Raw genomic sequence first — 24253 nt, 5'->3', positions numbered from 1 at the left:
AAAATATACAATAAGTAGAGAGAAACTAAAACAAGAAATTAGGAAATATGATATACAGACATTAAAACTTAATAAGATATTAATTAAACATAAAATAAATAAAGAAGTTATTACTTTTTTGAAGAAAACAGGATTATATATAAGAACTAGAAAATTCCTGAAGAAATTTAACCGGGGCCTGCCAAAGTATATCCGTTGGTTTGGACCCAGCGTTCTGATGCTAAAAATTAGCATCAATGCTAAAAAAAAAAAAAGCTGCAATGTAATCAATAGCATGTGGAGAATCACAAGAATTTTAAGTAAGCTGGACGTTCACCATCCAGTATGGTAGAGTAAGTGTATAAGGTAAAATGAGCAAAAATGCTAATGTTAGCGTGAACGCTCTCAGTAGCATGTGGGGAATCATTAGAATATATATCATTGGCCATTATATAACTGACTTAATCCCACTGTTACACATGGGATTAGTGTTACCATTTAATATGAAGCTTACTGAAAATTTCAAAATAAAAGCCTCAATATTCTTGTCAGGTTAGAGCACTAATGCTCTCCTTATGCATTGCTCTGGGCAGGCCCCAATGAATCATTCTTTTTAACCCATACATGACTTATTTAGAAATGCTTGTTGGGGGTTTTCTGCTGAATCCACCCTTAGCTGGTGTTAAAATGACGTGTTAGCTCAAAACCTAACACAGCATGCCGTGTCAAACTTGTAACCAAACCTCGTTGTGTTAAATGACCCTGAGCTACTCAGGTTGGTATAATACAACCTGAAGGGGGGGGTTACTTTAACTCAGCTCTTTTATGGGACGTTATGTCCTCGAGTTTATTTTGATCTGTCCTATGTTAAAACATTTCCAAAGTTAAAACATACTCAGATGGAGGGATTACTGTAATGAAGAGATGCCATTGGCTTGGCTTCCTAACACTGACAACGTTTTAATATTAAAATGATCAACTGAACTCTATATTACTACAAATGAAATGAATTGAATTGTATGTAATTGGATTTGAATCTGATCACAGCTAAGTCAAAAAATATTAATACTCCTGGTAGATTTATGAAGTGAAAGTAATTTTTAAATTTTACAAACATGTTTCTTTTCTTCTGGAAGTAATTTTAATATTTTGCAGTGGAGAATCTGTGAAAGAAGTTAAAGATTAAGGTAATGGCATTGAGGCCATCCAACCCCAAAGACTTGGAGCTCATCACCAAATATAAATTAAATTAAATACCAATGGAATGATGTAGAAGTTAGATTTTATTGCTGTGGTCTTTTGGGAATTGGTAATAACTTTATGTCTTTTCAAAATTAGTTCTCATTTTGGAGTATTTTATCACTTTTGGGAAATGCCTGACTCAGTGGTTTTTGATTGGCTGAAACTTTTAAATCTAAATGTACCACAATTGTAAACAATGCAATGAGCTGAATTGATCTGGGTTAAATTTGGATCTATTTAGATTCTTTCTGTCTAAATTGCCCTTGTGTTTGTGTGTGTGTGTGTGTGTGTGTGTGTGTGTGTGTGCGTGTGTTTGTATGTGGGTGTGTGTGTGTGTGTGCGTGGTTGTTTGTCCCGTGTGTTGCTCTAAAAACACCTTAAACATTTAACAAAACTTTCACATTTTACATTGGGGGGAAAAAAAATCTGGATGAAATTACATTAAACTTAAATTAATTATAAATGGATAAATTATAATAAATTAAAAATTTATTATAATTGCTCATTTTTAAATGAACCAAATTGTTTATCGCTGTTCAGTCCAGTGTGGGGTAACCAATGTTTTGTACCTGGAAGAACTGATTCAACATTTAAAGTATGGAAAGACAAAGGACTCCAAATGATTCAGAATTGTTATGAACCAGACTCAGATATATTAATGAGCTTTCAGGATCTGCAACATAAATTTCACCCAGATAGAAAACATTTCCTTAAATATCTCCAACTCAGAAACTTCATAAGAACAAATCAAAATAATAATGAGTTGATAAAACCTGCCAAGTCAACTTTAGAAAAAATGTTAACAAAGGACAGTTTGAAGAAAGGCATCATATCAGAGTTTTATCACTCAATGATATTACATACATCTGAAGGATCCCATGATAGAAAAATACTTCTGCAGGAACAGTGATGTCATTAGCTCAAAGATCATGACATCACTTATGACATAGTGATGTCATAGTCAAAGACTTAGACTCTGTCAGATTCCCTGTCAGGGTCATTGTGTTCCAAGAGTTCCAAGGTAAGATTACTTTCTCTGATTGCAGGCGTTAAGAGACTCATAGCGATTGCTAAGAAAATGAAGCGTTCAAAGCAGGAATCGAAAACCGAGGCCATGTCGGTTCAATTACCTGACAATGATCCCGAATCCCAGGAGAACCTCCAGGAAAATGAATTTGAAAAAGCCAGAGACGAAACACGGCCATCCATAGTGCCAGAGGAAAACCAAAGAGCATTTTCAATATGCAGGGAGAGGCTTCTGAGTATTGAAAAAGATTTACGGACTCAGATGGAGAATGTGTGTCATCAGAAGAAGGAAAATAAAATACTGGAGGTTAAACATTTCAAACTTTCCAACAAATACAGAGGGATTATAACTAAACTTCAAGAACGTACAACAAGAGTTGAGGAACTAGAACGTCAGGTAAAATTCATGGAGCGAACTATTTCACAGAAGACATATTCTCTCTTGTGTGAAACTTCACGGAGGCGTGAACTGGCTGAGAAACTGGCAGGACTGAAGGTGTACAAAGATCGAGCGCTGGAAGCAGAAAAACAGGTGAAAGAGGTTAAAGTTGACAACCAAAAATTGAAAATACTACTAGATACGTCTCAGGTAAAAGCAAACACATTTAGAAAGGAAACAGAGGACCTTAAAGTTGAGCTTAAAAAGCAGGTGGAGCTCGTGAAATCTAAAGATAACACAATTGGCACTCTTAAGGTTTCATTGGACGCAAAACAAAAGAAAATCGATGATCTAAAAGACGAAATTCAGAGACAGCGCAAAATTGCACAAGAGATAGAGGTGGAGGCGAAAAGAACTCGCCAGAATGAGGAAACTTCAGTAAAGCTGATGAAACACAAAGACGAAGAAAATTTGAGCCTACGAAAGGAAGTCATGTCACTATACAAGTCTTTGCATGATTTGGAGAGAAAGACATCACAACAAGATTTGCAGTGCCACGTCCTCCAGGAGAAATCTGAACAAGCTCATACAGAACGAGCAACCCTGCAGAGAAAAAATCAAAAACTGGAACTTTCTACAGCGAATCTTGATAAAGAGGTTGTTGAAACCCAGAGGCTCCTGGAAAAGTCCAAGGAAGAGAATCACTTTCTTAAGAAGCAAGTGGACCAGATTAAGGCAAAGCTGGCTGAAACGATTGAGAGCAGCAAGGAAAATCAGATAAGATTTGAAAAGCACCTCCTGCGTACACGGGAGGATTATAAGAAACTAAAAATGCAGAGAGAAGAAGCTCTGACAGCAAACAGAAGAGCCGCAGAAGCACTTCTCCGTAATGACAGAAAAATTGGAATACAGGCTGATATAATTCGCGAACAGGAACTCAAGATTGCAGAACTGACTAAGGAAGTTCTGCGACTCCATGAGAATGAGCAGAAATTTCAATTGGTTAAAGCAACTTATTCTAAGGTGCAAAGGATGGGGCTAAATGAAGAGAATGGAGATATTATACTTCTCTCAGACACCGACAAGAAAACGGAAAAACTCCAAATGTATCGCTCTGAGAACCGCAGATTGTCCACAAAACTGGAAGAGAAAGAGACCGAAATTAAGGATCTCAAGCTCGAGGAGGAGAGACTGCAGAATATGGTGAAGCGACTCAACTCTAAGTTAGACTATCTGCCGGAAGATACAATGTTTAAAGTGCGTGAGAGTCAGACCACCATCAAAGCTCTCAGAAAACAGATAAAAGCACTAGAGGCAGAAGTAAGTGCATATGTAGCAAGAATAAAAATACAAGAAATCGAGATCAAGGAGTTGAAAAATAAGAGTAAAGACATCTCTTGTTTAAAGAAAGAAAACCTTCCACCCATTGTGTCAAAAAATAAACCAAAATCTGAGGACTCAGACAAAAGGACTACGGTGAAACCCCAAAAGATCGTTTTTCTACCGCCTCTTCAAATCACGCCGTATGTAAAGACAAAACGTTAAAAGGATGTGATTGTCTATGCTTGACTGGCTCTGGGCAATCACAATGACAGTGAGACCTGGAGGTGCGTGGTTGGGAGGAACGCAGTTCAATGATCAACTTTCTGTGGCCGTATGTCTTGGACACTTGGGTGACGAGAGGTGTGGAGCTGTCCACTGACCACTGACCACTACCTGGTGGTGAGTTGGCTCCGGTGGTGGGGGAGGACACCAGTCAGACCTGACAGGCCCAAACATGTTGTGAGGGTCTGCTGGGAACATCAGGCGGAATCCCCTGTGAGGCGGAGCTTCAACTCCAATCTCCAGCAGAACTTTTAACACGTTCCGGGGGAGGTGGAGGACATGGAGTCTGAGTGACCATGTTCCGTGCCTCCATTGCCGAGGCAGCCTATCGGAGCAGTGGCCCTAAGGTTGTCGGTGCCTCCGGTTCTCCAATCTCATGGATGAGGTCACCGAGGTGGTCAAAAAAACTCCTCGGTGGCCGGGCCGTGGGGGTGGATGAGATCCCCCCAGAGCTCCTTAAGGCTCTGGATGTTATAGGGTTGTGTCGGCTGACGCGACTCTTCAATATCGCATGGACATCGGGGGCAGTTCCCCTGGATTGACAGACTGGGATGGTGGTCCCCCTCTTCAAAAAGGGGTACCGGAGGGTGTGCTCCAATTATAGGGGGGGTCACACTCTTAAGCCTCCCTGACAAGGTCTATTCAGGGGTCCTGGAGAGGAGGGTCCGTCGGATAGTCAAACCTTGGATTCAAGAAGAGCAGTGTGGTTTTCATGGTCGTGGAACAGTGGACAAGCTCTACACCCTCAGTATATACACAAACCGTTTCTGTGGACAAACTACAAAGCGTGAAATCTCACCTAAAAACACTGGAATCTGACTATATTCATTATTTGGACCACGAATTTTATTGTTAAAAAGTAAACTGAATCACATTTGTCACATGTACATAAGCATGCACTGTCACAATTATGCTAGGTTTAGGTTAATTGTAGTCAAAAGGAAGGGGCTGCACAGAGGCGCAGTTTTGTAGAGCTGTTGCCTTGCAAGAAGGTCCTGGGTTCGATTCCTGGCCCGGGGTCTTTCTGCATGGAGTTTACATGTTCTCCCTGTGCATACGTGGGTTCTCTCCGGGTGCTTCGGCTTCCTCCCACAGTCCAAAAACATGACTGTCAAGTTAATTGGTTTCTCTAAATTTTCCCTAGGTGTGAGTGTGTGTGAATGGTTGTGTGCCCTGTATGTCTCTGTGCTGCAATGCGACAGACTGGTGACTAACATGGACTTGCACCATTCAGCATGATAAAATGAGTGTATAAACTAAAATTAGACAAAAAGCTAATGTAATCCTAAATGTTGTCAGTAGCAGGTGGGGCATCACTAGCATGTTGTCTGTAATTGACCTACTTCATTCAGTACACTAAGCATGGCTAATAAGTAAGAAAAATAGCTAAGAGCTTATTTAAGGTAAAAGGCTAATGCTAATGAACTGCCTTGCTGTGCATAAATGGATGTGAAACTTTACTTTATGTAAATAGTTCTTTTCCTCAGTTTTTGTTTAAAGATGTAAACAAAAACTGCATTATCGAAGCATTGCAGCAAGGCAGTTCCCTAACCTGAGAGAAAAAGATAATGCAGAATGATATCAATGCACCGCCTGCGTTTAAATTTTTTCAGAAATTTAAACCTGGCCTGCCAAAGCGCGCCCGTCGGTCCGGACACGGCTTTCCGGACCCGGCTTTCCGACGCCGAAATTCAGCGTTGATGCCACAGAAAGCCGCAGCGCGATCAACGGCATGAGGAGAATCACGAGAACGTCGACTGACACAGACTCGCGGAATCCAGCGTGTCAAAATGAGCGTACGAGCTAAAATTTGCCAAAATGCTAACGTTTTGGCTAAACGTTAGCATTGGCAAAGACGTTTGGCATTTTTGTTACTGTTAGCCAAAATGCTAATTTAGCTAATTAGCATTTTAGCTAAGTGCTAATTATCTAAATTAGCATTTAGCTAATTTTCGCTAATGCTTAGATTAGCTAAATTTAACTTTAGCTAATGCTAATTTTAGCCTGAGCTAATTGCTTATGTTAGTATTTTTGCTATAATTAACTAAATGCCAAAGGAAGCTAAAATGCACATTAGCATTTTGGCTTACATTAGTCAAAATGCTAACGTAAGTCTAAATGCTGTCAGTAGCATGTCGGACATCATTAGCATGTTGTCTGTACTTCACTTACTCCATTCAGTATACTAAACATGGCTAATAAGTCAGAAATATAGGTAATAGCTTATTTAAGCTAAAAGGCTAATGCTATTGAACTGACTTGTTTTGCAAGGCAAGAATGATATCATTGCACCACCTGCGTTAAAATTTTTTCAGATATTTAAACGGGGCCTGCCAAAGCGCGCCCGTCGGTCCGGACCCGGCGTTTCGACGCCGAAATTCAGTGTTGATACCACACAACGTCGACTGACAGACTCGTGCCATCCAGCGTGTCAAAATGAGCGTACGAGCTAAAATTAGTCAAATGCTAATGTTTCGGCTAAACGTTAGCATTAGCAAAGACGTTTGGCATTTTTGCTACTGTTAGCCAAAATGCTAATTTAGCTAATTAGGATTTTAGCTAAGTGCTAATTAGCTAAATTAGCATTTAGCTAATTTTCGCTAATGCTTAGATTAGCTAAATTTAACTTTAGCTAATGCTAATTTTAGCATGAGCTAATTGCTTATGTTAGCATTTTGCTATAATTAGCTAAATGATAAAGTATACTAAAATGCACATTAGCATTTTGGCTTACATTAGCCAAATGTCTCAGTCTTTGACACCTGGGGGGCGTTGCTATGGTAATTAATGGTCTGTACTCAAGTGACTCATCCAAATGTGTGTTTATGCTGCTGTGTTTTTCCTGAAAATGCATGACTGTACTCTAAAGCAGTGTTTCCCAACCCTGGTCCTCAAGGCACACTGCCCTGCATGTTTTAGGTATTTCCTTGCTTCAGTGCAGCTGATTTCAATTGATGACTGATTAACAGGCGTTTGTTGAACTGCAATCAGTTGAATCAGGCACATTAAAGCAGGGAAACCTCTAAAACATGTAGAACAGTGTGCCTTGAGGACCAGGGTTGGGAAACACTGCTCTAAAGCACATTGAGAGAAAACCGTATGTCGTAGAAAAAAATCGAACACATTTTCTCGGAGCAGACATGCGTATCAATGTCATGACCGAGTTTCATACCAATAGGACGATATTTTGTGCCCGTAAGGGCGATTTAAAAATTGCCCTCACGGTGCAATACACACTAATTGAGTTGGTTTTATGGGGGTCTTTTTTTTTCGCCATATTAACTCAGAATCCCACCAGAAATAATAGCTCCAATGGCGGGATCAAGCCGCACGTTTTGATACCACTTTTGTAGGGGTCCATCCCACCATTTGACCTGTATTAACGGTCACGGATGAAGAACTAAAGAATAAACAGAGACACCTTATTGGGAGGATAACAACAGGTGCTCTGCCATTGCTTTGCATGGCAGGCCCCAATTAGATTAAAGGCAGATACTCTGGTCCACACTCCAGCATAGTAGATGGCGATAATACATCTTAAAGTTAGATGTCACCGGCCAGTAAAAATCACAAAGAAGAAGACGACGAAGAACGTCACTAGATCAAGGTATCTTTTTCCGCAGCACGTGAGCGGATAAACTGGGTAATGAACGAAGAAAACAAATCAAACAGTAGAGTTCAGTTAGCTGCGACAGCTTCAGTTTTAACTGAATATCTTTATAGCTTGAAAAAGAGAAAAAAAAAAGGTTGACAACCATAGGGCCACAAAGCTATTTACCTCTGTAGGAAGTGACAGGAGCCGGTGTAGAGGAAGTTTCTACACAGGTGTAGCTCCCCGCACGTCCCCGGGCAGTCTTTCTTCCTGCACAGTCTCAGGCTGGTCCTGGCCACCACTCTCTGCTTCCCATTGCTGGAACACAAGGCAAACTTGCTTTGGTTGGAAATCACCTCATCCGTGGACTGCCCTGGGAAAAGGTTGAACATCAACTCTTCAGCATCAACTGCTCCTTGATTAGCGCAGATGAACTTTAATATTTTAGCCTCCATGGCTCCTCTGCGGCTCCTCTAAAGGCCTTTTCGCCCGGACTGCAGCTGTGGTTGCGGAGTGACTCGAGTCAAGGGTAGTAAGAAAACCAACCGTGTTGTTTCTGACGATTGGAAACCGAAACTGAACTATATTTAGACTGGCGTCATCCCGTAATGCTGCACTTTGCCACTAGAGGGAGTTATTGTACATAATGCTTTTCTCTTCTTTTCTTTTCTTTTTTTTTTTTTTTTTTTTTTTTTACAGGGGTCCAAGGTCTCGAGAAGGCGATCCTGTGCTTCCAAAGAAAATGATGTGGAAACAATATAGTGATAGCAAAAAATATAAGGTGGAAATTGTCCAATCACAGAGTCTCACGTTGTTTCATACTTCTTTAAGCTAAAAAGAATAAAGTAATGTATTTAATAACTCCCTCCCTCTTATCGGGTTAGAAAACTCAGACGTTGTGAGAAATGTTTTTAAAAGGAACTTTTCATTGTTTTTGTGCCCAAACATTGAATTCCACAGAATTTTTTTTGTTTTGCCGAGGAACTAATAATCGTTGATTTTAGTTTTTCTCTTTGAGGCATATTCATTTTAGATGTTGCTTGTCATGAATGCCTAACATTAAGGCCAGATTAAGAGATTTTTTAATGACAAGAATAGTCATAATTTTAGCAAAGTAAAGATGCAATATTAGTAGTCGTAGAATTGCAACCAAGAAGTCGTCTTTGTAAAAAACATTGATAGTCATCAAGATTTGACGAGACCAGCTCGTCAAGTTCGTGATTGTCTTTTCCAAATAGACAGTCATTTCCACACTGACCTAATACTGATACTCATCTTAAGAATATAGAGCTTTTCCTCCAACTTCAAAACTAATGGCTACCTTGTGTTGGTCTTGTCGCATCAAAAACCCAAATAAAATACACAGAAGTTTGTTACGATGTGAAAACACTCCAGAGGTGTTCATACCCGTACATTCACCCACCAGTTCTGGTTCCTCTCATCTTCAAGTTTGCTGGTGAAGATAGAAACTCAGAAGCAAGCAGCTCATAATAGAAAAGAACTTTTATTTTGATAAGGCACAATCACGTAATTACCATTTTGATTTTTAAGAGGAACAGGTGAATTTACTGGCTAAGGAAAGGCAACTTTGGCTTAACCTTTATTGTACTTTTCATAGAATTCGAAAAACAATGCTGGCAATTTAACAATGAATATAAAATAATTACACCAACAACAATTAGAAGATTTAGAGAGCCAATAAAAACTTCACAGCTAAATAAGCTAAATAAGTTTGGAATAAAAACAGATGCTGTAACAAACCACTTTTACTTGGGGTCAGCGCAATAAAGTGGAGGCGCTGGCGAGCACACTGATCCCTTTTTCGGAGCTCGGTCTCATTTCAATAACCTAACCAACATCTGACGAAATGTATTGTTCAACATGTAGAGAAACTGCAGCTCTAGGAAATTACTTTAAAGTTTACATTTTTGTTTTGTTTTGCAGTTTCATCGCATCTAAAAGCGTCAAAAATGAGTAGTGTTAAAGCAACATAACATTGGCACAAACACTTGAGCGATTCTCTCCCTTCATTTTAAAGTCATCGTGCCAAATTATCGTGATGACAGCTACTGCTTATTAATGGAAATGTGGTATTTATCAATATTACAGTTTTTACTTCCATGGTCTTTTCGCACACGCCAACCATCGATATTGTTAATGCGATACGGCTTCCTGATCCCAGAATACATGACGTTTGTTATTAAACGTGTTAAGTTAGGGCGGTTAGAAACCACCTTGTAGTTCGTGGTGTGTCTCAGTCAAATCAGTGCAAGAATTCTGGACTTGTCTGATCTGATTCATTAGGCGCTCTCACATTAAAGTAGTAAGAGTCCATTTTCTCAAAGATAAATTGTCGTTGCTTGTCGTTCACGCGGGAACGAGCTTCGAGAATGCTGAACTTTTGTTCTTATGGTTTCAGCTTTTTGTCCACAAAGGAATGGACTATTAGCAGCTGGAAACATGTATCAGAATGAAAAACATTGTGAAATGCCACTCTTGTGTTTATCACGTAGCAATTCAAAACTAAATGTTTTCAAATCGATTGTAATAGCACCATGGCACAAGCTTTATGCGCCTGCTCCATGTCGCCTTACTGTTACGCTTGTTTTATTGTAGCAGCATTACAGCGCCAGCTATAGCTTCGGTATAGATAATGTAGCCTATTTGTAATGTTTTTGTCTTGATAAAAACTTGTTAAAAAAAAAGATGTCTTTATGAGCATCTTTTCAAAAACCTCAAACAGTTTCTGAGTTGGCTGGATAAGATTCCATCGCTGTATCATTCTTGAATTCACTGTTTAGCCTTAGAAAGCAGACTGGATTTGGGATGCAAACAGCAGTGGTGACAATTGTGTTTCTGTGGAACTGATGGATGGATTCCCTTCACATACAAAGTGTATGTCACAATGAAAGACCGGCAGTTTAGCCTTCTCTGGCTTTGAGCGTCAGCCAACAGAGTATCATTTAAATACGACCAACCGCCTAAAGAAAACTATTCTGTTTCTCTGAGTTGGCCTGTCAATGGAAACTAAAGCACTAAATGAAAAATCACTGCACCAGGTCATTTAAAATGAAAACATTTCAAATATTTCCATTAAAACTGTAAATTGTGCCTTTGCATGTACTTCTATTTATCCTTCTGTATTTGGAGTATTTCCTACATATGGGTGAAATTTTCTTAAGCTCATTATCCCTTCCAACATATTTTGACTAATGTTTTTAAAAAAACAAACTCACTGAACTCCCTTATCCATTAAGACCTCTTTCCATTTCAAAGCTGTGCTTAGGCTATGACACAGGAATCATTTTTTTTGGTCGGCTTTGAGGGGGACGATGAGGAAGACAAGGTGCGTTGGGAATCATGTCTGGTTTGGTACAGTGAAGAGGTTGTACTGGGTTGATACGATGATGAACGGGTTGGATACGACGTTGCCCCGGGTTGATACAATGAAGAGATGGTTTGATTTGACGCCGTAGTGGGTGGATACAATGATGAACCGGTTAGATATGATGGCACACTGGATTGACGTGATGAAGAGATGGTTTGATTCGACGCAGTAGTGGGTTGATGTGATGGTGAACTGGTTTGTTTTGACACCGTCCCGGGTTGATACAATGAAGAGATGGTTTGATTTGACGCCGTAGTGGGTGGATACAATGATGAACTGGTTGCATACGATGCCGCACTGGATTGACGTGATGAAGAGATGGTTTGATTCAACGCCGTAGTGGGTTGATGTGATGGTGAACTGGTTTGTTTTGACACCACACCGGGTTGATACAATGAAGAGATGGTTTGATTTGACGCCGTAGTGGGTGGATACAATGATGAACTGGTTGCATACGATGCCGCACTGGATTGATGTGATGAAGAGTTGGTTTGTTTCAATGCCATACTTGCTGGATGCACTGGCTTAGGAGCAATCACTGGTTTTAGTTGCTGTGTTGATACACTACTATATCTGTCAACCAGTGGCTGTGTGGTCTTGTACGTCAGCAGGTACTCAGGATAGATCTGGTGCTTCTCAAAGACAACAAAAATGGAAGGATTTGCGATGTCGTTGACACAGCTGTCGTAGAAGTTTATGTCTCCACCGTCTTTGGAAGGAGGTCGGACGTAGCTGGAGTCCCCTTTTGTGTAGCTCCCCACCAGGACACGAGACACAAACATGGTTTTGACATCAGAGTCACCAGTGTAGCTGTGGGAGTATTTGGCGTCCCGAGCAAAGTAGCTTCCTGTGATTAGAAACAAAAAGATAAGTGAGAAGAGAATATATTTTAATAGCATCTTCTCAGGTCAGACAGTATGATGTCAATCAATCAATCAAATTTTATTTGTATAGCATATTTCAGCATTGAGGCATTTCAAAGTGCTTTACATCATATCAAACAGAAACACAATGCAACATAGAATCAACAATCAAAACACAACATTAAGTCAAGTTCCGTCAATAAATTTGTAATCGATTACGTTTCAAATACAATCCTAAACAGGTGGGTTTTTAGTTGAGATTGCATCCATAAAAGGTTTAGCGGTTACACTCCTACTGTGTTATATGGAACAAAATACCTATTGGTATTTTTATTCCCACTCACGCTCACAATCACACAGTTTACAACGATGTGAACAGCCTCTCAACGGGGTTCTGGCACGAGGCTCCGTACACCTCTTTCACGGAATTTCGAGCAGGGACTCCATCGTCCCTCAGATTTTTGTGCAATTCTTTGGTACGTTAGTGTCCGAAATTTACAGGGTTTCCATTACGCGCAATGACTCGCCGTTTTTCTTCCGGCACGAGGCTCCATACAACTCTTTCACGGAAGAGGTGTACGGAGTTGTCAACCTTTCACTACTATAAAAATTCCCAGACACTCTAAAATGTCATTTGTACAGGGCACTGTAAATGCCCTGAACAGTTATCTTTAACCCACCTTTGCCATAAGCTGTTCCATTAACTCCACAGATCCTCCAGTCAAAGTTGTTGAGACAAATGGCGTCGATGTGTTTCGAGTCAGTCCCATGAAAAAGTTGCTTTTCTTCCACCTCACGTCCACTGTTGTTGTTCTTCATCTGAGTCTTTTGCCTTTAGGTATAAGTGTGGCAAAGAATGTCCTTTAAAAACATGTTCACAGAGCTAACGTGCTAAGCTAAGTTCCACCTCAAAGCTAAATATTGACATAAGGTAGTTACTAGAGGATAAGTATTAAAAGATTTCTTTCTAACAGAACATCAGTACAAAACCTTCCTAGTTATTAACTTGGTCTATAGGATACATACCACTGAAAGACTTCCCAAAGCGCCTTGTTCTGAATCCTCTCTATCTTCATAATATCGAAGCCTCTCAAGGTTGTTCGAAAAAGTGCTTCGATCTTTTGAAATTCATCCGAAGTGCGCGGGACGGCAACTCTCTACAATACACAGAAGCAGGAAAGTACTCAGTGGCAGTTTGACTTCAGTCTACTTTGTTTAAAACTCCTGCCACAATTTCTCTTCTTGCCATGCATGTTAGCACATGGAACACATATTGTGCAAGTTCAACCTTAAGAAAATCAAGTGGATCCTTAGGAACATACAACTCTTTCACGGAAGAGGTGAAAGAGTTGTATACTACCTTTCACCTACATCAGAAAGTTTTGAAGTACTCATGTTCTTAATATGAGAAGTGCATATTAGGATCAAGGGTGTGAAATAGTGTTCAACAGTCAGGATTGAGTTTGTTTTTGCCTTGGCCTTCTGGAAATTAAATTTTAATATCCTATGAGTGCCAAGTTGTCAAATAAATATTAACCAAATTAATTAAAGTAGGTCATGCTGTCATTTTCAAGCATCCAGGATCTTGAGTTCAGAGAACCTTCATCAGTGCAGACAGAGTGTTTGCATAGTGCTGCATGAAATCAATGAATATTATGGTGGTATTGCTGTGAGTTGCAGCAGTTTTTGTTTTTTTTTTAAGTACTGCACACATACATAATGTGGAAACATTGTAATTCACACACTTGACAAGCTGACCGTTCCTTATTGAGGCCTCAAACACACCTTTTTACTGTAAGGCAAATGGAGATACCAAATGTGGAATCCCTATTCTGAAAGGAAGCTGGAAAATGATTTATATTACAAAAAACAAAACCAAGTCACAAATACGACAAATCTATTTTATTTACCAAAATAACAGTCTAGCTTTGTAAGATATACAGCAAAAACATAAAATGACACCATCATAATTAACGGCACATCTCTTTTATAGATGCAAGTTTAAAAAGTTTTAGTTGCTTCTTATTAGCCTTTATTTTTAGGAACAAAACAGAGCTCTGTACAGTGGCAAGCAATTTTTTAGTCTCTGCTCATACGGTAGACGTAAAATGCTTTGGCTAAAGTAAAAGTAAACAATTAAACTGATAGCAGAACCAAACTGATCGTTTGTTTAAAGTACAGGATGGAAGTAGCAATGGATGAAACTCACAGTGAGCTCTAGGCCCAGATAAAAAATTAAAAAAAAAAACCTGAGAAGTTCCTAAAACCAATAGGAACATCTCACTGCACAGGCATATGGAACCAGACTGGGGTTCCTAAACCAGGGGCCACCAACCTTTTAGAGACTGGGAGCTACTTCACAGGTCCAGAGCAACACCAAGGGTTACTTGTTTGATACAGACATAAATATTCTTGGTTCAGCCTTTATAACGATAATACATACAAGTATATATGATTACATGCTGCTTGATCATATTAATGTTAGGGACGACTGACAATAGTTATCAGTAATGATTTACCATGGCAGATATGGTTAATTACTATTATGTGATCAGAAGTTCTTAGTTCAGAGTTTTAAGTTTGATTCCCTTTTGGAACCTTTCTGTGTGATTCTAAATTGCCCACAAGTGACTGAGAGTCTGGATTGTTACAGCTGTATGCAATGAGATTTTCCTTTAAATAAAAAAAGAAAAGATATTGTATTTTTTACTATCCAACCTTCTTTACTATTAACAAAATTGTGGCGAGAAGAAAAATTTGTTTTGTGCCAAAACGTCTTGCATTTAGCGCACATCATTGTGAGTCTATAGGGGTCAAAGGGCAGGCCAAAGCCTAAATCTCATTGGTCAGTTTGCTTTTTCTTTGAGCTTTACAGTGTGCGTGGTTCTGGCGGGTTGCCGGTTTATTGGCTTTTTTTGTGGTTTCATGAACTTGGCTGACACCAGCAGGTGTCGAAATAAAAATGTCCGACAGATTGGAAGGCAGCACAAAACTATCACTGCACCTGACCTACAATAGAACACCTCTCCAACGCGCATCATGTGCGCGTTGCACAAAAGCCACACAAACTTAAACCATTAAAGCAGCGCACCTTTTTTTTCCTTCTTTTTTTTTTTTACACAAACTATGCTAAATAATAAAGACATGGATGCGAAGACTACCCGTGAGAGGGTTCGATAATAACAATTTCAGAAATTATTCTTTTCTTTTTTTTGCTTCAAGGAAAATCTTAAGGTAGGCAGAGTGTGTGCAGCCGTACAGCTGCAGGCGCTGCTGCCCACCGATAAAATCCTGCAGGCGTCTGCGCAGTTCTGAACTTTAACCATGGAAAAGAGTTTTATGCATAAAGCAATTTATTTTAAAGATTTTTTATAATTTACTTTTTTATAAAATCTAAGTATAAACACATGTTATTAATTCTATGTAAAAAGATTAAATTAATTAATTTCTTTGGCAGTGCTCCTTAATGACACTGGCTATTTTTAGAACTTGCTCCACGGGTGACTGACAAGGTCCACTCGGGCGACCGGGGGGCCGCGGGCACCATGTTGGTGACCCCTGATCTAAACAAAGTAATGTTCTGTCTTTTATGCACACGGATAGATTCTAAACAAAATGATGACAAATGCTCCCTTCAACTAAGTCCCACTGTATTGCCAAAGCATTTTGTAAAAACATAAGGTTTGTGTTCCAAATCACAAACACAGGATTATATGCAATATATTTATATATATATATCCTTCATTTATTTGTAGATTTCAGAACATTTACAGACTATTGACACAGGAAAATCCTTCTCAGACATTCCTGCCCTCTTCAGGAATGTGGCACAGTTGCTTCATGTCCAACATCACAACTACCACTGTTGTGTATTCGATATTCAACGTGACAAAAGTGGCTTAAACGTCAGTAATGCCACCCCAGTTTTAGCTTAGATTATTCTGCTGATTCTGACTCTTACCCTTGAGAACCCTTATCCTGGTGAGGTAAGCTATTGTTATGACTGACGTTTTTAAAGTCTCGAGAAAGACAACTTGGCCCTCTACACACCACTGTGCTTTGATCTGGAAAAAGAAAAGCCTTCACCCAATCCTATTTCCCACCAGTCAGAGTGGAGAGGCAGGAAAGCCCAACCCTGTAGTGAGTTTATTATACCAAGAATCCAGTTGGAGGGATCTGCGTCTTGTCCCAGTGGTCTGGCACAGGAGAAGAATTTGCTGCAGGCTTTCTGCAGGAATAGATAGTGAAGATAAGATTCATGTTGAACCATTTTAAAACATGGAGAACACATTCAGAACAAGAGGACTAATGAAGAACTGCTCTTCCTCAACCTACCTCGCTTTCTTGGTTCGGACATCAGCGGCAGAGACGAACAGAGGACGTCTGCTCACAAGCCTCTTAGTACCGTAATGCTTATTAGTTTGAATCATGTCTGAAGGGAAGAAAGACATATTAAGTGAAGTTGTATTTATTTGTTTTTTGAACCCATTTCAAATGTCAAAGTCTCGTGTTTTACCCTGGAAACTAAGAGAATAAGACTGGGAGCCAGCAGAGAACTCCACTTCGCTCTCATTGTCCAGAAACTTCTGCTCCAGAGTTTCACTTCTGATGTCTGACGATTTCCTTCCGGCGCTCTGCAACACAGTGTTGGTGGTTCTGGCTCAGTATGTAGAGAATTATTGGGGTGAATACAAATTGTCCTTTTAGACTTCATTTGTAAATTAATGTAGGAAAAGACTGAAGTGCACCTATGTTTAAAAAGAAGAAAATTATATGATCAGTAAAAGCAAGAATAGTGACAAGGAATTCTATGTTAGATTAATTTTGCTGTTTCCTCAAAAAGGTTTCTAGTGGCAGGAATCATGTATTTTGTGATTTTTTTTTTTCTTGTCCTTGAAAGCACCAGCAGTGGCCATTTTTAGCCCGGATCACCTCAGCTGTCTGGGCTTGCTGAGGCATCGTGTCACTACTTGTATCTTCAGCTCACATTCTGCTGACACATCGACTTTTTCCTTGTTTACCTACTGTTGGCCAACCCAGATATACGTGTAGGAAGTGCTGTGCAGGTTTTTATGACGTGGCATTGCTGAGGGCAAAGACTATCAACGTTGATATTAGGTCATGTGTCCTCAACAGGACTGACCATCATGAACTTTAACATTTAAGATGCTAACTGAGGTGTGTAGAGCCTGACCTGGAGCTCTTGGGTTCTTGCGGTTTCTCAGGGACACTCCAAGCTCTGAGCTTAGGGTTGGATGAGAAGCAAATGTAAAATGTTTCCCTACTTGTGAACAATGTTTGCTGACTGAGAACAATAAACTATGGTTTGTAAAAATACTTCCTATATTGCTGCGCGGCAATTGCTTCTCTTCTTTTGCATTTGGCGGATGTTTTTCCATTTTTTGAAAGCAGCTGTGCTTTTTCTATGACACCAAATGAGTTTAGACGTTATATTCGGACTTTGTGTACTCACATCCGGACCGTACAGGTTCCACTTTCCAAACTCGTCCTGCCAGTACCAGAGCCACTCCGTGGTGTGAATGAAGGTCGGCTCAACCAGAGAGTTCACCGTAGTGAGCCGTCGCACTTTGTTCCCTCCACGAGTCATGGTGTCAAAATGAACAGGCGGACTGCCGCTGCTACAAACACAAAGCAATGCTTTAGTGAAACTAGAGGAAATACAAACATTTTATATTAGTTTTATATTTTGAGCGCGTTTGTCCGTATTTATTTTAAGTGCTGCAATCCTTTTCCATAGAAGGGTTGTGCAAAACATAATATTTCACATAACTATCATTTTAGCATAGCTTCTGTTTCAGCATACATTCCATTTTAGCACACCTTTTGGTTTAGCATAACTATTATTTTAGCATGAATTCCTTTTTTTGCATAGCTTCTGTTGTGGATTTTGTTGTTGAATTATGACTCTTGCATTTTGTTGATCCTTTTGGGCCACCATAAATGCATAAATAAATAACTAACAACAACAACAATAATAACTGATCAACGACAGACCCTGGCCTTAGAATTCAATATGGCCGCCCACACGGCTTATATATTCTTCTACCATGTTTGGACAGAAATGGTTTTATTTTTAGTTAATAAAGTCACAACGGTTAGTAACATTTTTCCACACAGAGAAAAAAATTCTAAACACGACAATAAAGCATTTAACCTGATCTATTAAAAAAAAATTAAAAAAAGAATGAATGCTGTTTTATTTGCAGCTCTGATGTTATTTTTTAATCACAGGATTGCGGGGATGGTACGATTTGGGAGAACCAGGAATCCCCAAACCGTCTATTAAATAATGTTTAATCACGGATTAGATAATTCCATCACTGGTATTACTAGTTTATACCTTATTTGTTTTATAGTTATCTAATTCTAAAGGTGGCCTTCATGTCAAAATGACATTAGAAAAATGTATTTTTTGTGTGTTTTCATAAAAAGGTCATAAAACAATGAAGAAAATGTAGGTATTTTAGACTTCATATGTAAAATAAAGTTCAGATTCTTTGAAAAGAAACAGTTTGTTTTAGAGTCAAGAAACAGGAAGCTCTGTAGCTAACTTTAAAGATGTTAGCAGCTAGCTGTTAACCAGTTATGCTACTGTTTATAAATCATTCCACTGTTGCTTGTTACTCCTTACTTTGTCCACTCTAGCAAGAAATCAAAATGTGACATAGTAATGATTTAAGGAAGAAAAGGCTTCTTAAATGCTTTAGTAACTAGTAACATGCTGTCAACTATTGGCTAGCAAAAAAGACTTTGCTAGCCAATAGTCAACACAGCAGGTCAACTGGAGAACTACTTTGTTTCTTTCTTCTAAATAAGAGTTTCAAACAGGACATGAAGCTGAAACCACTAAAACTTTGATTTGGAGCTCATGGCATCAGCTTAAATTTAATTCACCAAGAGACGTAACATGCTGATACAGACTTCACTTTAACGAGAAATATCATGGCACTATTATCTTGTAAGATCTTGTTACACACTTAAAAAAGATGATTTGTCAAGAAACTTGAATGAGACCAAACAAAAGCAGCTCATTTTTTTCCTTTCTGTGACAGTTGAGAAGAAGGTTTGTGGCCGTTAGAGCAGAATACCTGTACGTGTTGCTGGGATCACAGTATTCCTTTTCAATTGTCTCGTTGTCAGGCAAGGCCTTCCACTGGCCTCCGTCCTGGACCTGCCATCTGTACGGCATCTTGTCGTGAGCTTTAAAACATTTGTCTGAAAAAACAACCATCAATAAAAACATGTGTGGCGAAACAAGGAAAGGAAACAGGTACCATGTGGAATGATGGGCAGTAACTTACCATCATGCTTGCAGTAGCCTTTAATGAAGTACATGCATATCTCGGTTTTATCTAGTAAAAATAAAAAAAACCACTAAATTAACTTTGGCTACGCACTTTGAAACATTATTTCATCCATTTCTATAGTTGGTGTATTTACCTTTGACAGGTTTGTTTTTTTGTCTGCCTTTCTGGTCACCTGCTCCATTTTCCTCTTGGCCACCAGCCGCACCAATCATTTCATCGACGGCGGACGCTCTTCGGATCCCTGGTTGGTTGCCGCCTCTCCCTTTATTCGCTGAAGTCCGATTGCGACTTCGACTACGCTTTTTCCTCCTATTGCTGCTCGCCTCGGAGTCGGCGGCGGCGGCAGAGACGTCACTGTTTGACGAACTTAAACTTGGCAGGGGACTCTTGCTTCGGGTGTCCAGGTTCAAGCCACTGAACTCACCCCAGATGTCACTGAAGGAAGTGCTTCGTAGCTGCGCGAGGTTGTTACCGCCGTTTCCGCTGCCCCCTCTGCCCCCTCTGCCTCCCCTCGGATCCCTGGCTCCTCTGTATCCCCTGTAGGCAGCTCTCCCTCTCCCTCGGCTCCAGTGCTTCTGCTCTGTATTGAAACCACAGTCACTTCTTGAATCGAAGTCGTAGCCAGCAGCAGAGACGTCACTGCTGGATGACCTGAAATCTCCTTGCTCACTCTTGGTTTCAGAAAGTTTGTCTCCAGTGACAATAGCCCACCAATCAAGGTCCTCCACAAGGTCACTACGGGTGTCTATTTCTTGCTGTCTGGAGTTTCCTCTATTGCCCCTGCTGCCCCTCATACCTCTACCTCTGGGCCCCCGGTTGCCTCTATTGCCGCCTCTCCCTCTATAGCCCGGCCTGCGACTTGAATTCAGCCCATGGTTGGAGCTGCCGTTACCCCTGTGACCCATACGAGCTTCGCCTCTGTTAAAGTACCTCAATGCTTCTCGATTCACGTAAACGGACCTCAACGAGCGAAGCATGTCATCTGGCACCATCTTATCATGCAAGACCTTCTTCGGCTGAAAAGCTGTAAAGTCGTGGGCTCTGGAGCAGCTGCAGCTTTGGGTCAGGGACTTCAGGCAGATGTGGAGTCTTTCACAAGCTAAACCGCTCGTACACCGGCCAAATTCTCCATCACCGTTATTGTAATCAAAGCATATCTGAGGAAAACAGAAGAAAAACGCTCAAACACAGTGCAATCCAGTATAATCGTCGTTGTTTCTGATGTGAATGTAAAAACGTCGGTGGACTTACAGCAGGCAGTATGGTGTTGTCGCTCTGCAGCAGCAGCGTACACAGCTCCGCCCTGCTCAGGCCCTCCAGCTCATGTTCTTCCAGCAGCCTTTGGTTGTAGTCAGAGTTCAGAACGTGGGTGAAACTGCAGCCTCTTCTGTTGGGGAAGAATACACAAAGATTCATAAGGACCAATTTAAAAAGACGTGCTTATCAATTTCAAAACAAGTTTTGTATACGGTTCATGATTCCTAGTAAGGATGCACTGTTTCAAAAGGTTTGGTCAATAATGTTAACCAACATTAATATTACTGTAATGGCTGATAACTGATATCTTCAATAAATTTTTCTAACCCTATAGTAACACAAGAAAGTGACCACCACACTTTTTGTGTTTCCTACATTTTGGGCAGAAATGATTCCTCAAATAACTCTGGTACCTGAAATACTAAACATTTTCGAGGCAATTTATCTGTTTGAAGATTTGAAAATGTGTAAACTGGAAATACAGGATTATCTAGTACTGTTCTGAACTGGTTCAGGTCCTTTTAGACAGACCGAAACCATTTTGTTCCTGCTCATAATCCTAAAGCTGAGCAAAGAAATATCACTTATGGGATTCCTCAAGGCTCTATTAACGGGCCTCTTTCATTCAACATCTGTCAAACCAATCTGAGATGATGGGATTTATAAATACCTCAATTAATTAAATCAATTAAAGTAAATCATACCGCTGCACAATAGTTACATACATCCTGTCAGCGTTGTCATTATAATTTCTATTATGCTTAAGCATGCCATTTAATATTTCTTTCCATTTGTGTTGCATACTAATAAACTCTCCTTGTTAGACACACATTGTTGGGATTTTACTTGACATATACCATCTATTGGTCCACATATTTATTTTATTTAACTTGTGCTCAACTTATTGATACTGTATCTAAATTTATTGTTGTGGGTTTCTTTTTTCACGACACACAGCACCTTAGAAAAGCAAGAACTTCTTCATACAGTACTAAATAGACAGATTTGGATTTGACTTTGAAGGAGGAACTGAATTATTGTTCCACATTATTTTCTGCTCTTGCTTTTGATGGGGAAACTTATTGTGAAATTTGTGTGGTGATGGTGTTGAAACCCATTTGAAATTTATTTTAAATTTTGCCATGACACTTATGTTTTGGGTCATGACCTTACACATGTTTAAGGTAAACTTAAGTCACCTTCACCTTTTAGATTTGTGGATTTTACTCTGCAGCTGCTTTCTTAATTTTTGACTTATATTTTTAAAAGTTATTTTCCTTAATTTGTTTGTTTATTAATTTTACCAAAATACCTCATTTTAATTTTGAATAGGCTTTAATTAATTGTGACGACTGTTTATGGGCAGTGATACCACTGGTGATGAATAAACTTAGTTAATAAAATTAAGTGCCAGAATACGAAAAATCTGATCAACTTCAAATTTTTATGTGCAGTTAAGTTTATATTTTCAGTAAATATAAAAGGAAATTCAAAATGTCAAGCTCGTTTATATTTTTGATTATATAAATGGTGTTACAATATAAATAAAAAAGATCAAATAAAATGATTGCTTGTTTTTCTCTTACTGGTTGGATTAGATATATAACACGCCTCGACTTTAACGATACTTCTTTGTCATAACAGCAGCAGGTAAAGCTAGCTTCGACTGTAGAAAAGTAAAACAATTGAGCAATAATGTCACTGTTAACATAGAGAAAGAAATCACAGTCAAGCCCTTTCAAAGACGTCATTTCAAAACTCTACTTAGATTATATGGTCATACTGTAAATGATGTTCTTCGTGTACTCGCCAGTCTTGTGTCACATCTCATATTTTACCCCAACACTTGAACGCACCACGGTTGATAAGGCCTTCGACCAGGAGAACTAAGAACTCCAACTCCGCCGTCTAGTTAGCTTTGACAGCACTGGTTTTAACTGAATGCGTAAAGACGTGACAACCATCTCGTTTCCCTCTAAAGCAACCCTAACGTCACCAAGATATTTACCTCTGTAGGAAGTGACAGGAGCCGGAGAAGAGGAAGTTTCTACACAGATGTAGACCCCCGCACGTCCCCGGGCAGTCTTTCTTCCTGCACAGTCTCAGGCTGGTCCTGGCCACCACTCTCTGCTTCCTATTGCTGGAACACAAGGCAAACTTGCTTTGGTTGGAAATCACCTCAGTCGTGGACTCCCCTGGGAAAAGGTTGAACATCAACTCTTCAGCATCAACTGCTCCTTGATTAGCGCAGATGAACTTTAATATTTCGGCCTCCATAGCTCCTACAGGAGCGCTTCCGCCCTGAAGGCAAGCGGCGAATGCAGCTGTGGTCGAGGAGCCGCTCGGTCCAAGAGGAGAAGGAAATGCTCGGTGTCGTTTCTGCTGATTGGAAACCGAAACTTAACTCTTTTTTTAGGTAATACTGCAGTTCGCCACTTGAGGGCGTTATTGTGTAGCATTATTTTTCACAACCTTTCAAAGTCTTTTTGTTTCACGAGATCATGTGCTTTATGTGCTTTAAAAGTAAACTATGTGGAGACAGAACAGTTAAAGATAATTAAATTTCTTTCGTCTTCTCCTATTTTCCAATCTCCCTCGGTGCCAGATAATACTGACCTCATTCCATCCTAAATACATCCAGCTGTGTTTTTGAATTTTGTTTTGATTTTTTTTCTGTTCTTTTTTTTGTAATGATAAAACTCATGGATCTAGTGAGAGTTTAATTTTTTTAAAGACGCTTTCCATTGTTTTTGTTCCCAAAATTGAGTTCCCTAACTGAAATATGTCAGCTTAAAGAAACTTGATAACTTTCATTGAGACTTGATAGTTTTCTTCAAATAATCGTTTCCACTCTATTTTAAACATTGTGAACCGTTATTCACAGTGGATTTTGTTCCATTAAAACCACAAATGTCATTGTATTTTATGGGATTCGTGTTTTTTGTTTTTTATTTACACAAACAGTGTTATGTGCATTGAGGTCATTTATACTAATACGCTCAAATAAAACCCAGTGGTATAGAACTTACTTTATAAGTAAACGGTATAGAAGCATTTAACTGCCAGAGTTAGGAAAGAAAAACAGGAAGGGTATCTTAAAACAAGAAACTTTCTAACTCAGATGAGATATAAAACCAGTAATAACAAGAAATGTTGTGTAAAAAAGACTTTTATCTGATTAAACCAAAACATGTGAGAAATGTCTTAACAGTAAAATGGAAACCCTTTGTGGGACGTTTGAGTGTTGTCTTGAGTGGGATGGAGAGCTAGAAGAAAACTTTTTATGCCTTCTTAAGAAGTCATTTTCTGTCACAGAAACATATTTTCATATCTTGTTAAAATGATGTACTTTGATAAAAAAAAGTTTCTTGTTTCGTATCTCACTGCATTGACAAAGCTTCTCATTTTAACAACATACTGCTCATGTATTCATTTCCTAGCTATGGAAGTTAAATGCTTCCCTTAAAATAGAGTCCACCTGTGTGTAACATAACCTCTGCAAACTTCAAAATGTTGTTAGGAATATTAATTCTGCTGATTATTAATTGATTAATAATCAGCAGGGAGAAAGTTGTGGACATACCATCAGAGCTA

General features: G+C 39.4%; 1 protein-coding gene across 6 annotated transcripts in view; it reads right to left on the bottom strand.

Moving 5' to 3' along the window:
- si:ch73-252i11.1 (uncharacterized protein LOC553517 homolog) overlaps positions 1 to 23886 on the bottom strand; it is a 34123-nt gene extending 10237 nt beyond the window's left edge. For 2 of the 6 annotated variants that reach the window (XM_044108193.1, XM_044108196.1), the window contains exons 1-3: positions 22668 to 23886; positions 20654 to 20789; positions 19608 to 20559 (exon numbers count right to left, since the gene is read on the bottom strand). In XM_044108193.1, coding sequence (XP_043964128.1) covers positions 19608 to 20559; positions 20654 to 20789; positions 22668 to 22936 — 1357 coding nt within the window. In that variant the 5' untranslated portion in view covers positions 22937 to 23886. Of the gene's footprint in view, positions 1 to 8009; positions 8461 to 8507; positions 12059 to 12754; positions 12907 to 13100; positions 13232 to 16229; positions 16303 to 16409; positions 16507 to 16590; positions 16709 to 17547; positions 17714 to 19183; positions 19311 to 19396; positions 19448 to 19535; positions 20560 to 20653; positions 20790 to 22667 lie in introns of those variants that run through there. The other 4 variants (XM_044108192.1, XM_044108194.1, XM_044108198.1 and 1 more) reach the window with 4 other exon arrangements.
- Between the last annotated feature and the right edge of the window lie 367 nt (positions 23887 to 24253).

Source organism: Gambusia affinis, linkage group LG23, assembly GCF_019740435.1.
Source record: "Gambusia affinis linkage group LG23, SWU_Gaff_1.0, whole genome shotgun sequence".
Taxonomy (NCBI): Eukaryota; Metazoa; Chordata; class Actinopteri; order Cyprinodontiformes; family Poeciliidae; genus Gambusia; species Gambusia affinis.
This window is presented reverse-complemented; position numbering and strand designations above follow the sequence as displayed.